The sequence below is a fragment of the Taeniopygia guttata genome, chromosome 10 (genome assembly GCF_048771995.1).
Source record: "Taeniopygia guttata chromosome 10, bTaeGut7.mat, whole genome shotgun sequence".
In the NCBI taxonomy this organism is placed as follows: domain Eukaryota; kingdom Metazoa; phylum Chordata; class Aves; order Passeriformes; family Estrildidae; genus Taeniopygia; species Taeniopygia guttata.
In genome coordinates, this window is record NC_133035.1 from 18,459,606 (window position 1) to 18,474,080 (window position 14,475).

The 14,475-nt window shown below is 47.6% G+C and overlaps 1 protein-coding gene across 2 annotated transcripts in view; it reads right to left on the bottom strand.

The window, feature by feature from the left end:
* IGDCC4 (immunoglobulin superfamily DCC subclass member 4) overlaps nt 1–14,475 on the bottom strand; it is an 88,170-nt gene that overhangs the window by 7,134 nt on the left and 66,561 nt on the right. For both annotated transcript variants that reach the window (XM_030281223.4, XM_030281224.4), the window contains exons 12-18: nt 10,137–10,244; nt 9,676–9,859; nt 8,932–9,059; nt 8,555–8,725; nt 7,912–8,049; nt 7,307–7,412; nt 6,151–6,385 (exon numbers count right to left, since the gene is read on the bottom strand). In XM_030281223.4, the coding sequence (XP_030137083.4) occupies nt 6,151–6,385; nt 7,307–7,412; nt 7,912–8,049; nt 8,555–8,725; nt 8,932–9,059; nt 9,676–9,859; nt 10,137–10,244 (1,070 nt within the window). The remainder of the gene's footprint in view (nt 1–6,150; nt 6,386–7,306; nt 7,413–7,911; nt 8,050–8,554; nt 8,726–8,931; nt 9,060–9,675; nt 9,860–10,136; nt 10,245–14,475) is intronic.

Below are 14,475 nucleotides of genomic sequence, written 5' to 3' on the forward strand. Positions count from 1 at the left end.
TGTTACCTTGTTTGTAGATCTAATTAAATTATATGGGCTGAACGCAATTTGTTCTGGGTTCTTTCAGCTTCCCCTTGCAATAAACTGTTGAATGCACACCTCTGTGTATGGGAAATGTGTGTCTTTAAGAGCTGAAGTTATTTAACAGCTCAGACTATTAGTTCACAGGCAGAAAAGTATTTTCTTTCCAGGTTTTGATTTTATTGGGCTGTCCTGCATGTACCTGAGGTAAGTACTTGCTAGTACTCACATACATATACACGTAAACACACAACTCATATTTAAGGACCACACAGGCCCATTATCTCTGGTCTTGCTCCACAGATGCTACATTATTGTGTGGGTACAAGAGAGGCTGATGCAGAGAAGAAGAGGAGAAAATCCTGACCCAACAACAGCGACATTACACATGCATGCAGAACACTGGTGATGTGAGGATGATGTTGTGTAGGGTGAAGATACCCTGCACATCTATTCAAACCCACTGACCCTTTATTGCTCACTGCCAGCAGAAGCCCAGGTTCCTGCTCTGCATATGTGGCTGCTCCTTAGGCCAAATCTATTCCAACAACCGCCAACGTAGCGTGAGTCCAGCTGAGACAGCGAGGAGATTTCTGACATCAGCCTGACCTTGGGTGAGTCATTTGACCTCCTTGTGCCTCAGCCCATCTGGCTGAAAATTAGGTAGAAATACACCACCAGATGTTGTATGTGAGCCAGGCATTCCTAAGTCAGCTATTTAGCAAGAAGCAAATCTACCTCGTGCTGCCAGGGCTGGCAGAAGGACACTGTAGCACTCGCATATGTGCTGAAGGGCAGCCAGAGCTGCTCCCAAGTTCTCTGTCCACCTTCACTCAGGCACCCAAATGGCTCAACACCTTGTGGGAGGCAGAGCCATGATACATCCCAGCACCACCCCCAAGTCACAAGAGCTTTGCTGCTGCCTCAGGACAAATTTTTAGCAAACAAATAGTGAAAGGCCTCACTGATATGCCAACGCCCTGCAGAACAGTGATGTCCAAGCTCAGCACTGTGGCTATCAAACATTTGCTAATTTAGATGTGGATGCTTGAGGCAGTGTCTTTTCCATTTCTCTCTCTGCAATCCTCAGCAATATATTCTGAGGAAAAAGCCTTCCCTAATTGCTCTGTTTCTAAGTGGACAATCATTAAACTACGCTTTAATAGCGAGAAATCAACCAAGCGATCACAGAGAGCTCACAATAAGGAATATCTCCACATGCGAGTGCTCAAGGAGTGTGTTAAATTTGCTTCTGCTGCCATCTGAAAGGCTTTCTGCAGCTACATCCCTGACTGATGGCTTCTGTGCCTCTTCCAAGGAACATACGTTACTGAGCAAATAGTGCCTGGAAATTTCAGTGCTGAACCTACACAAATCTGCACACATGCACCAAATGTGTGTCCTGTTAAGAGATGCCTGCATGCATATTTGCCATCAGAGAGATCTGAGCATCATACGCAGACACACACACAGAGCAAACTCGAAAACCTTCTTGCAGGCATCTTGTGAATACCAAAAAACGTGGAAAGAAACAGGCAGCTCTACTGCAATCCCCCATGGACCATCTGTTAGCGGAAATGTCAATCTGCCATGTTTACATAGGTTTTGATGACTCTGGGAACAGCCTGTTCAGCTCTGGCTGAAATTGGCTGCAATGAAGAACAAACTTGTTTTGTACCAGTTTGCAACTTTCAACAAACAGAAAAAACCATCAGCCACACAACATGGCCTGTGTCCCACATGTTGTTCGAGCACATTATGTTTGAGAGGGGGGAAAAAAAAAAGCAAAAGATAAATCCCTCTTGGGGCTTAGCCTCTGAGGTTGGGCAGCAGCAATTAACTCTAGGACTGTTTTCATCACAGACCTGAAGAAATCTTGTGCGCCTGAAAGCTTCACTGCTTTTTTAAGCACCATTTTTTGGTGTAATAAATGATACTATTTCTTTTTACTCAAGGGAAGCTAGTGGGTGGCTGAAGGAAGGAAATATTGTCTTGGTTTTTACAACACAGTAATGAAGGCAAGGAGCAAGGAGTGTCAGTCTAATACCAATATAAAGAGGGAAGAATCTCTTTGTCAGTTCACTGCAAACACGAGAATGAAAACTAATAAAAACATCTTCCAATAAAAGACATTTCCATTACAGCTAAATCCTTATCAAAGCAAACAAGCATTTTCATTTTAGCCTTTTTATAGAAACTCTGACTGGTAAAAACGTGCCTAGATCGTGTTACCTTCTCAGTGACAAGTCATGATTTCATGCAAATATATGAGCTGAGAATGAACACATAGCAAAAGTTCAACTTGAAACCTTCCGTGTTTTTTCAGGGTGGTTATTTAAAGTAGCTTGAAGTCCTGTGCAAAACCAGGCTGGGGATGTTTCAATGTGCCCAGGTTTTGAGAGTGGTGCAGCAGAGAGAAAGGATTCATTGCTGAACAGCAGCGGGTGGGAGTGGGAAAGCTCCGTGTCACGCAAACACAGCGACATCCCTGCCTGCATCTGGGATGCAACACAACACAGACCTCTGCCAGCAGATAAAGGAGTCTCTGCTTGCTGTCACCAGCAGCACAGCTCTCGTCTGAAGCTTCTCAGAAAACACTGGGACTTCTTTTCCACGCAGAAAAATTTCAACATGAAAATGACAAACAACCAGGGTGGATCCAAGTTCCCTGATGTGTTACAGCTTCTGCTCTCCCAGTCACAGGGATGCTTCGTGGGAAGTGCAGTCCTGTGGGAAGGAGGCCCACAGGGAAGGAGAAGGGCAGCAAGCAAGGAAGGCTCCAGCTCACAAGAACAACAACAGCAAACATTTCCAAACCAAAATGCTTGGGTTTGGCTCCATTCAATGAAAAGCTGAAGTCTTCCATGGAAAGCAGATGCTTTTTAACATTCTCCTCCACCCTTTAAATTGCTTGGCCCACAAGCAGCAGTGACAGAGATGTCTGGAACAGAGCCATTTTATCATCCTCAGTCCATCTGTCAGAGGAGACAGAGCTGCATCACCACAGCCCATGCACAACTGTGTCATTTGTAACAGGGCTACTGAGGGCATGAGTCCGGGGGGTGCTAGCAAGGGGAAGACAGTAACAGAGGAAAATCATTTGTCAGTGTATTTAGAAATCCTTGTGTGTGACCACTGGAAACACATAAAGGAAAGAAAATGAACCACTGAATGGCCAGTTGTACTCCTGCCTAATGGAGCTGTGAGCATCCAGAGGGGTCACATTATGACACCTTGACTGCAGTATTACCCTGCTGTCCTCCAGGCAGGCACAAGGGGTCCAGGAGTTTCCTTGGTGACTCTCCCACCTTCCACTTGCACCAACCTGCACCTCCAGCACTATGTGTAACAGCTCAAGAAGAATCACAGTCCTAAATTTGAAGGAGCTGATGATCTTAACCTGAAAATGACCAAGGGGACATCTCACAACTCTTCCCCACAATTCTTTGCAGGAATCAGCTCAAATCTCAGTTTTTAAAGACTTCCTGCCCTCAGTCTGTTCTCCAGTCCCCACACCTGTAAAGTGACACTCATTTCTGACTCCATATGGCATGGGGACAGTCCCTTCTTTGTGTCTAACATGGAGCATCCAATCTCCACTGAAGCCTCAGGCTGCCACAAGAATAAAAACAATAAAGAATAATCCATGGAAAGGTAAGTAATGAGTCAGCATGGGAACAGCCTGCAGGGACAGAGCAGCCACTGCAAGTGCCAACCAGCCAACACAAACCAGGTTTCAGGAGAGTAACCTGAGGACAGAGGGACAAGCAGGCAACTGGAAGTCACAGCTACACAAACCTGCCCTGCAGTGCCAGCAGCCTCAGCCCAAGGGTCTGCCCCAGCCAACGGTCCCCAGCTCTGTGGTGACATGATATGCTGCTAAACAAAAAGGATTCTTGAGCATTTCTCACTCCCTATCTTCAGTGAATAGGACTGCAAGTCATAGTATCCAACCTAGAACACCCTGGGGAGCTTCCCCTTGCCAGGCTGGACAGGAATTTCCTTCTACAATGATTTTCTCTTTCCTGTGCCTCTCTTGCATTCCTTGCCATGGATTTTCACAGCCCCAACTTCACACAGCATGAGAGAAAAAAAGAGAAGGCAACAAAAGCAGCTGGTCACTGCAGGGTGCAAAGCTCCCACAACACTCTGTTCCAGGCAGGGTCCCTGGGGGTTTCCAGCTTTAATGGATGCTGGGGGAAGATATTTGCAGCACACAGGACACCCACACCCACTCCACAGCCTCGACTAGAGGCATTTTGTGTACGAGCAGGGAGATGCACACACTCACAACTGCTCCTGACTTGGTTTACACTCAGTGTAGGCACCAGGCATGTGTGCACCACTCTAGCCATGTACCTGAGACCTGCCCAACTCCCTGACTGCCCAGCCAGGTAACATCTCATCACCATCCATGGGGCCTCTTGGCCACTGCAGCGTAAAGGTGTTTCTTGGCCATATTCTTTTCATGCTTGATTATACAAGTCAGAGCAGAGAAAGGAAGCGATGGTGCTCAGGTGGCACTTCCAGCAGGAATGGGGCAGTGCAGGGAGCAGGGTCTCCTGAGTGGGAGCACATCTCCCTCCAGTGCCCGCTCCCAGCAACAACAGCCTGTTGCTCCCGGCCACCACTCGATCCCTTCACCTGCCGGGTCACCCTCCTGGTCGGCACGGGTGACAACGCTGCGCTTCGGGTGGCTGCTTCCCAGTGACCCCTGCTTCTCTAGCCACATCCATCAAAAAAACAAACCCCTCAGTGAATTTATCTCTCAGTGGCCGCTCCCCATCCAAGTATGGAAATTCTACAGCCAGAACAGTCCATCTCCCACAAAGCTCTGGTTTGTGACCGTAACTCTGCTGCTGGGCACTGCCCACTCTGAGGGCCCCAAGCTCTCAGGCTGAGCCTCACGTGGCCATGCCTTGGCACTGCCCTCTCCAGCCCCACTCTGCATGTATTCAAATCTTGGTGTAAGCCCTTGCAGGCAGGATTGCTGCTCTGGAAGAGAGATCTGGATATGCTTCCCCCAGAAAGACCTCACAAAAAAGGAACTTCCCCCCACCCTGACCTGTTCTCAGGGGTAAGTCCCCATCAGTGAAAACATTTGTTCCTTATTTAACTGAAAGAGCTGTAGGAAATTCCTCACACTCTTCAGACTGGGTCCAGACAGGCAGCCACATTCTACCAAAATCCATAGATGTGGCTTGGCTGCAAACAAACAGCCTCTCCTCCAGCTGAGCGCTGATCTGCCACAGCACGCAGGGATGGCCACGGGCACAGCTTCAGCTCGTGGGGCTGGTAAAGCCAGCAGAAGACTTTGTGTTTCCCAAAGATCACACCCACACTGCCTCTAGCAGGCTCATGGTCAGCCAGGTACCTGAACTCACCTTCCCTCCAGTGACACACGAGTGCATCGTTGATGCAAACGTGAAATCCCATGCGCTCACAATGCATTTGTTTTACTGAACCTCCTAATTACTTTACATGCTCTCCCAGGGCTACAAAGAGAGACATAAACAGATTAACTAAATTAGGCCAATTAAAGGTTCCCTAATGGAATGAAATGTTTCAGGCAAGCTTGAAAGAGGAAATGGGCAGGGAGGAATGAAAGACAATGCAGTGTCAGGCAAACCAAGCAGGGCAGGAAAAGACTACTTCAAAAAATAAGGTTCACCAAACCCCCACAGTTTCACCTCTTGTTTATCTTCAGGAGTATTCCAGTGAACACACTATTTATGGAGACAGCTCCTTTTAGACAACCCTGGAAGGCCACGTGTCTGCTCTAGACATCACACTTCCTCCCACCATCCACATGCCACAGCAACACGAATACCACAGCTTTCTGCAGCACCAAGTTTGGCAGCAGCTTCTCAGACTGAGGGGTCACTGTCCCAGGAGATGAAAATGGGTGATAGATTCACAGGGATCCCAATTATATCCAACAGCCAAGGCTGAGCCAGTCAGGTTTTACAGAGAGGGGAAATGTGTGTCTGCCCAACAGCAGCCTGCAGCCAAGACTTCTGTCACTGCAGAGCCAGGGCAGGATCCCACCCTGGCTTCCCAGCAGCCACACACTAAACAAAGGCCCTTGCCAAAGGTGGCAGCCCAGTCACCATGTGCACGGGTCCTTACCTTCCTCTTCCCATGGAAGATGTCCTCAGGGAGGCTCGTGTGGATGAGGCTGTGCACTTCTGCCAGCTCGGTGATGTCCCCCAGGGGCACAGGCGCATCTTCTGGTACTGGAGACATGAGGGACTCGAGCTCATGTGAGTCCAAGGTGGCACTGGGAGAGGCCAACCCTTGCCTGCTCCGGTGGTAGTATGTGTGGTTGCCAGCAGCCTGGGAATCCAGGCCTGGCATGGCCTCCCTGAGGGAAAACAAGCAAGAGTTGACATCTCAGCTGGTCCTTGTGCAAGTGACTAAGTCGAAGTCCTGCCCTGCCACTCCTGGGGATATTCTTTATCATCACATCCCACCATAATACCTTTCACTGCAGATGTATCTCTGCACCACCTTGGTTAATGCCAAAGCTCAGACAAATCCCGCTGCGGGATGCAAAGCTGTGCCTCTGCCAGCAAACCCCAGCAGGAGATACTACAAGTCCCAGCACAAGCAAGTGCTCATCCACTCTGGTCCCCTGGTCCATGGGCAGCTGTCTCACTCCTATCACCTGTGTTTTACAGGTTAGACATGCAACAGAACAGGAAAGTTTAGTGGCCACATTAGGATGAGACTTCAGAAGGTCGTTGTTCCTAACCCTGAGATCTGCTGTGAGCTCAGAGCTCTTCTGAACAACTGAGCTGTTTTCTGCTCATAGTCTTTCCAAATGCTTGTGGCTGATCCAGATCCCTGGGACAGCAGAGGACTTTGGGCTGTATCCAATCCCCCTCAAACCAGCCTGTCACTCACTGCAGTCTTTCGTCAGATTCCCAGATGGAAGTTAACAAACCATTTCCAAATATCCTTAGAGCTGTTCAACCTCAGAAGCAAAATACTACCCAAATTAACACACACAGGTAATAAATTGGTTCTTCCATTTTCTTGGGGATTTTTCTTTCTCTGAAAAAACCTCTACTAGTCTAAGAATGCAAATTGAAGAGAAACTACTGAAAAAATAAATCAGTGAAAAGATTATAGTAAATATACTCCTTATCCATCCACAGGTCCAAGCTGTGCATTAACTGTCCCCTACACCACATCCCAAGCAGCCCAGCTGAACAGGGGATGCAGCTCAGTTTTTTTGTCTCCTTCCACAGCAGCCCCCTTTATTACCTGAGGTGTCACCCACCTGTGCTTGCTGTTGCGGAAGCTGGCACACATGCAGAAGAGAATGCAGAGCAGCCCCAGGCACACCCCCACGATGATCCCTGTCACAGAGTGGATATCCAGGACATCTAGGAAGGGAAGGAATGACAGCCACATCATTTCAACTGCTAGCAGGAAGAGGGTACAAAGTGTCTCACGTTCAGAGAAGCACCAGCTGTACTAAACCAAACAGGTTTAAAAGGCCCTTCTAACCCAACTGCTCTGTGGTTCTGATTCTATGCACATAAACCAATAAAATTCCTTGGCAGTGACAATTCAGAGCAACTTAAAGCAAACTGGCATCTATGCCTATTCATTAATGTCACGCTACAGCAAGATGCAGGTTGCATGTGCCCTTCCAGGGGAACCAGGATGGGGAAGAGATGAAGTTTGGCTGTGGGATGGGTTCTGGAGCTGCACATCTGAGGGCTCTGCTGTGATCCTCTGCACTGCCCTGCAGGGAATCCTATCTCACATCCTACACAGCAACACCAGGCAATTGCTTGGCAAACAGAAATGTCACTGCTGACAAATCAGTCTCCAGCCATGCAAGTCCCTTCCTGCCCTGGGGTAAGGAGGAATTCATACCAGACAGCTTCTCCCGGAGGGTGTGCACATCCTTAACGTTGGAATAGGGACCAGATCCCACCACTGTTTTTGCTCCCATCTTGAAGAAGTATCTGGTATCACTTTCCAGGCCATGCACTTCAGTGCTGAAGATGTTTCCTGACCAAAAGCAAATCAAAAGAGATTTAAAATGTTCTCTTTCAAGAGTACTCAGAGGCTACAGAAAAGCAGCTGTGGAATTCCTGGACCCTCAGAATTGAGGGATTTTGTGACATTTTTGTACATTTCATACACCTCTTCAGTAATAATGAACTTCCTGCTTACAGATCCAAAAATACAGACTACTCGTGATGCTGCTGGCACACATTTTTCTAGGAATTGCTGGCTGTCAGGCTGCATCTGTAGATTATTTCCTGGATGATAATGGCTATTTCAGCCCCAGACACACATGATTTCATGTCTCTCAGTAGCCATGTCCCTGGACTCGCTGCTATGACCAGGTACAGCATATGCTTCAAGAAAATTACCAGGATGAGCTCTTGAATATTTATCTGTATGCAAAGTGAGGCAGAAATCAGGGCAGCAGGACTGAGCAACCAGGCTCCAGAGAGAAGAAAGGAGGCAGGAGGACTGTGGGGTATTGCAGTACCTGGAGGAGGCTCACCTTCTCGTGTCAGCAAGGTCCACATGTCATCTGGCTGTGTGTTGTTGGCATTGTAGAGGATGAGATACTCCACAATGATGCCATTGGGCTCCACAGGTGGGCACCAGTGCACCTGGACAGCGTAGGGGTTGAGAGGGTGCAGCCGCAGGTCAGACGGAGGAGTGGAGGGCCCTGGCAGAGACAAATAAAGAGCCAGCCTGAGGAGCAGGAAGACGAGAAGAGCTTTCATGCCCAGAGGGCCTCCCAGCATGGACTCAAGGCTGTCAGAGCTTCGAAGGGGTCTGAGATCACATCTCTCAGGGACACATTAGGAGGGATCTGATAGAGACTCAAAGAAAGCCAGGAGAAATGAGGATTTGGTTCCCACAAACACTCACGGTCGGGCAGGGTGAAGCGCTCCACCACGCTGCCGAAGGGCCCATCAATGCCAACACCGTTGGACTGCACAGCAAACTCATACCTGGTGTAGGGCTTCAGCCCACTAATGAGAATGTCTTCATCTGAGCTGGAGAGAGAGAGCACACAGCACAAGGCCGTGAACACCTGAGAGTTCTCCCATGTCACCTTGACACCTCACCAGGAACACTCTAAGAGATTATCCTAACTCTGACAGTATTTGATTTTCCATCTCTTGCAGCCATGTGAATGCAAGAACACTCAGCTCCCATGGACAGAGCAAAACAGTTCCCAGTCTCCAGGACCATTTGTGATATACTTGCAGGGAAAAGTGGAAAGAGCCTGGTTAGAGGCTAAAAATAGGCACAAGTATACAGATGTAAAATACATCCCCAAATGATAAAACTGCCTAAACTGTAGCAATTTATAGACCAAAATTGTGAGTATCATCTCACAAATCATGAATGCATAATTGCAACCAGCCATGTTGTTAAGAAGTAAGGTCAGCAAAAAAAATGCAGAGACCAGTTAATGATTCCTTAGTGTTCAAGACAAGTCCCACTGCCACATCTCAGCAGTCCTGAACATTATCTGTGACCATGGCAGATATTCCCAGCATAAGGAACACCCAGGATTTTGCTAAATTCTGGAAATTCCACGCAACTTCCTCCTGCCCTGTGTTCATTCCTGACATGAACAACACATGGCAGATGAACCCTCTGTACCTGGTGTAGTACGTCACAAGAGAGGCGTTTTTCAGGCCCCAGGGGCTGAAGCGCACGGTATAGTTGACAATTTTGACTGTTGTGAAGTCAGGCTTCTTCCAGCGGAGCCAGATGGAAGTTGAGCTGTTGGACTCTGCATAGACTTGGACTGGAGGCAGTGGAGGCCCCTTCTGCACAGGGGGATCTATGGTGCAGCACAAAAAGAGATGTGGAGGTGTACATGACAGTAATGCCACTCACACCCAGTGGAAGAACAACCCTAATGAGAAGGGGGTATTTTCCTCCTTTCTCTCCATCCCAATTCCTCCAATGCATTTTGCAATGACTGTCAAAGAAAGTTCCTTTATGTTATGACCTTCCCTATTTTGGTATTGTCCTTTTTGAAGTCCATCCTCTGTAATCCCTCCTCTGAAGCCATGTGCCAAGCAGAAGAGATACAACAACTGAAGGGCATTCCTCACCTACTGCTGTCGCAGGTGCCTTTTCTGTTTTGCCCTTCCAAACCGCTGCGTACCCATCTTCGTGCTTATTGAATGCCACCAGCTTCACCTCGTACAGTTTCCCAGGAGCTGGAAAAATCAATCAGGGTTTGCCTTCGGTTATTTTTGTCACCAACCCTCCCTAGTAAGACACATTTTCTTTGATCCTGCCAGCTTTTCTCACCATCCAAGAAAGTAGCTTGAACATAATAAATATGTTTTTTGTTACTTTATACCTAAGTAAATATCACCTAATACCTAAATTACAGCAGGGAGTCCCCCTTCCACTTACAGGCTTCCCACACACAAACACTGTCTCTCAGCTGGTGTATGTCATCAACACAGCTGCTTTTTGGTTCTCCCCTTGCTGTTGACAGAAATTATCAGCAGGAAGTGGACTTTCCCCAGCCCTCAAGGGCTGACCAGTGTGCTGGCCTGTAGCAATCTACTCAGGATCTATAGATCTTCCTCTCTTACAAGCAACTAAAGAAACCTACACAGGCTGACTCCTCTCTCCATCATGGCAGTGACTGCACTGCACTGTTTATTCCTGAATTAGGACATTCTCTCCTCCCCCAAAATGCACCTCCTGTTCCTGAAGTATTTTCTGATTTATTCACTACTGTGAGGATATTCCTTCCAGCAAGTCCTCAAATGCTCTGTTAAGTCACTGGCAGCCTTTGTTGCATGGTATCTATTTTGCCTTCACAGTAGAGGTTGCCAATTTGCAATTAGAAAAGCAACAATGCACAGAAAACCCACACCAAAAACGTGAGGGTCCTCATTGCATGCTCTTCCCATCAGAGAGCCTCACACTCTGGGGAATCTCAAACTGAACTGCAGGACAGGGCATTCTGTCTCCAAGCAGTGCTGCCCTGGTCCAAAAACCACTTCCCTCTTCCCTTCATCAGCTTCTTCATTTTTAATGGAGATGTTTAATCGAAGAAACAACTTGGGAGATAAAAAGTTCTCAAAGAAGACATTCCCTGCAGCAGCCAGCCCCTTCAGGAGCTCAGCCAGAGAAGTCCACACTGCCTTTTGTTGCCTTGGCTGCAGTACATTGATGAAGTTTGTTAATTTGGGACATGCCTCTTCATTCCCTGCCCTCACAGATCACTGCTCACTTTGCCAGACAATGTAAGCAGAATGAAACCTTTCTTATTGATGCCAATTTTATTATTACTGCCCTGATTACACTCCCAAAGGCTGATGGTACCAATTACCAAAGGCTTTCTCTGCTCCACAACACATGCTCGCGCTCAGAATATAAAAACAGTTCAGCCACATTTTTCTCCCCCAAAGAATCCCAAAAGCAAACAGAGTTTTGTCTGCCTCCAAGACAGCCTGATCTGCATTTCCACACTCTCCAGCCACAGAAAAATGTTTTAAACACATACAAGGGGGATAAGGCCAGAGAGCACTCAACCTCCAAAGGGCTGGGACCACAGGCTCAGTGGAACAAAGAACCCCCAGCCCATTTCTTGCCAGCACCACACTCTCCTTCTGGCTGAGCCTTGGGCTGGGCTTCACTGGGACACGAGCACATCAAGGACAGTGCAATCCAAAATGATGAGGAAAAGCTCACAGATGTGAGGCAGCTGTGGGCAGCTCCTGTTGGAGAATGGAGTGAAGAAAAGGACAAGTCCTCTGTCTCCATCCCTGGGCAGGATCAATACAGCAGCTGCTTACACGTGACGCCAGGGGAGCTCAACTGAAAGATCAAGTACCTTACATCCTGAAAATAGGGGTATTTTGGGTTTCTCAGTTAGAGGATTGGCTTCAATTTTTATACACAGGCCCAGATGTTCAAGCTCTTAGAACAGGCAGACATAAAACTCTATCAAGCTGTCAAGAAGCTGGTAGACAGCATGAAAACAGATGTATTTCACTGCATTCCATCATACATTAAATATAAGCAGAATAATCTAGTCCAGATCATTTTAAATCACTACTCTGGATGGATGCATAATATATCCAATATGCTAAATATGTTGCCTCACTTAGCATTTCAAGGTGTTCATATTGGCCAAGTGCCAGAAGCCATACTTTCCTTTAAGTGGGAAAACACCCTGATTTCCAGAGAGCAACTTTCAAAGGAATGCAATCTTCCTTCATGGGAATGTGGAAGACAGGCTCACATCCCTGCCATTTATTTTTCACATAAGTTATGGCCCTGGTAGTTGCACCTCAGTACAGGGAGTAAGTGCTAGAACATTGATGGAAGTCACTAAGAACTTCTCAGAGGAAACCCCTCCTGGTGACTCGGGAAAACTTCCTTCTGATTTTGTGGACTGATGAAATTGCTGGATTTCCTGTGTGCTCTTGGCCAGCTGCCCATCTGTCACAGGACTTCAGACACATGGTACCATTAGTGATACCATTCTAAGGAGACATGGTTTGCTCCAGAGATTAGCACAAGATGGGAGAAGTCTTCTCTTTCAAGCCACACCTCAAACCAAGGCAAGGGGCAGAGCGCTGGTTCAGTGACACTGCGGAGCTGTGGAGCCAAGGGACATGTAGTGACCACTCTGGACCTTGTCTGCACTGACATGAAACACACCACATCTGAGCTCAGCCTGGTATGCCCACTGCCCAACCTGGGATTTCCTGACACCAATTCAAACACCAGAACACTTCCTAGAGCCGTGGTCAGTGCCTCAAGCCAGTCAGTATCTAAAAGAGAATGGGACAGAATTTGCTTTCATTTTTTATCAACACTAAGGTACCCAGGCAGTTGGACTCAATGACTCTTGAAGATAATCCCAAGAGATAGTGTTGTATTTGCTTTTATAGAGGGCTCTTAGGAGAGGTTTCCAGTGCTGTGCTTTCCACAGGGGTAAACACCCCTGTGCTTACCCTGATCTGGGGAATCCCCCCAGCTATTTCCCCACCAGCCCAGATCACACAAGGGCTGCCAGCCCTTCCTGAGACCCCTACCCACCCTGTCTACAAGCTGCAGCCCTAGGTACTGGTACAGGGCAGTTCTGTGCCACAAAACTAAACCCTTCTAAATCCCAACCACTCCTCCTTGTTTCATGTGCAGAGCCCCCCATTCCTCAGCACAGCCAGACTCCTGACCCTTCCTTTACTGTGCGTGTGCAGAAGCACATCATTCAACAGCACCAAGGGAGCAGAGGGAAGGTCCTGGGCTGGGAGAAACCCGAGCCTGTGCTCCTGACACAGGGATAGCCGATACACAGCCGCCAGATCATACGGAAACCATCAGGGCTCGACGGATGCCCAAATTCAAGGAAGCAATTACAGAAGAACAAGCAGCCTTCTCAGCATCATCGTGCCAGAGCATTTGGAACCAATTCAGCCCACTCCCAGCCTCTGCACCAACTGACTTGCCAGTGGTTGGAGCAGCACATGATGATGTTCATATGTGGTTTCCTCTGCACAATAATTACAGACCTATATTCTTCAGAGAAACTCATCATTGTTAACTCTCAATGGCAAGATGGCTGTGACAGAGCTGGGAACTCCACTTAGAGATGGCACAAACAGTCCTTCCAGATGCTGCAGCTCGACCTTTACACTGTGCATAATATATATGCTACAAGTGTAAGATGAACCAGCACAACAGACATGCACCCTACAGTCTCCGCTCACTGGGCAGTAACAGGGTGAAGCATAAAGTGGGGGATGGAAGAACTCTAGGAAGCAGAAAGCCTCTTTCAAGGGTGCATCTGCCACGACTCTCTCCTCTCTCCATCCTGTATCAATAAGCAAATCAGTTAATTAATACAATCAGATGTTAGGAACACAACCCCTTGTGGGAAATGCCAAGCACAGTGAGCCAGGCAGGCAGGTCTCACTGCTGCTCAGATCTTCTCCAGTCATGGACACTCACTCTTCCATCCCTCTTCCCTTAGTGGGAGGTGGAGGAGAATACTGGGCTAAAATTAGTATGCTGTGAATTATCCCATCTCTGCATTTTAATACAGAGAGATTTCAAACAGCATGCAATTATGGAGCTCCTTAGAAACAGACAGGGAAGGAGAGATAATTGTCCTGACTGGAGATTTCAATCTTGGCACTCTTTATAGTGACACAATAAAAACACTAATTAATTAAGAACCACTTATTAGCATATACAAAGTATATTGGTATCTTGGTTAAAATCCCTGCTAAATTTGCAGTAGAAATTTCTGTGCTTTAAACTCTGCTCAATACAAGCCTCAAGAGCCCCAGTCCAGAAAGGATTTTGGATGATCTTAAAACACCTCAGATGGTCCTGGCCCTATGTATCTCCAGTCATGCAAACAACTCCTGGGAGCATCCTGGGATGCTACAAAGTGCAAGAGACAGGCCCTGGGCT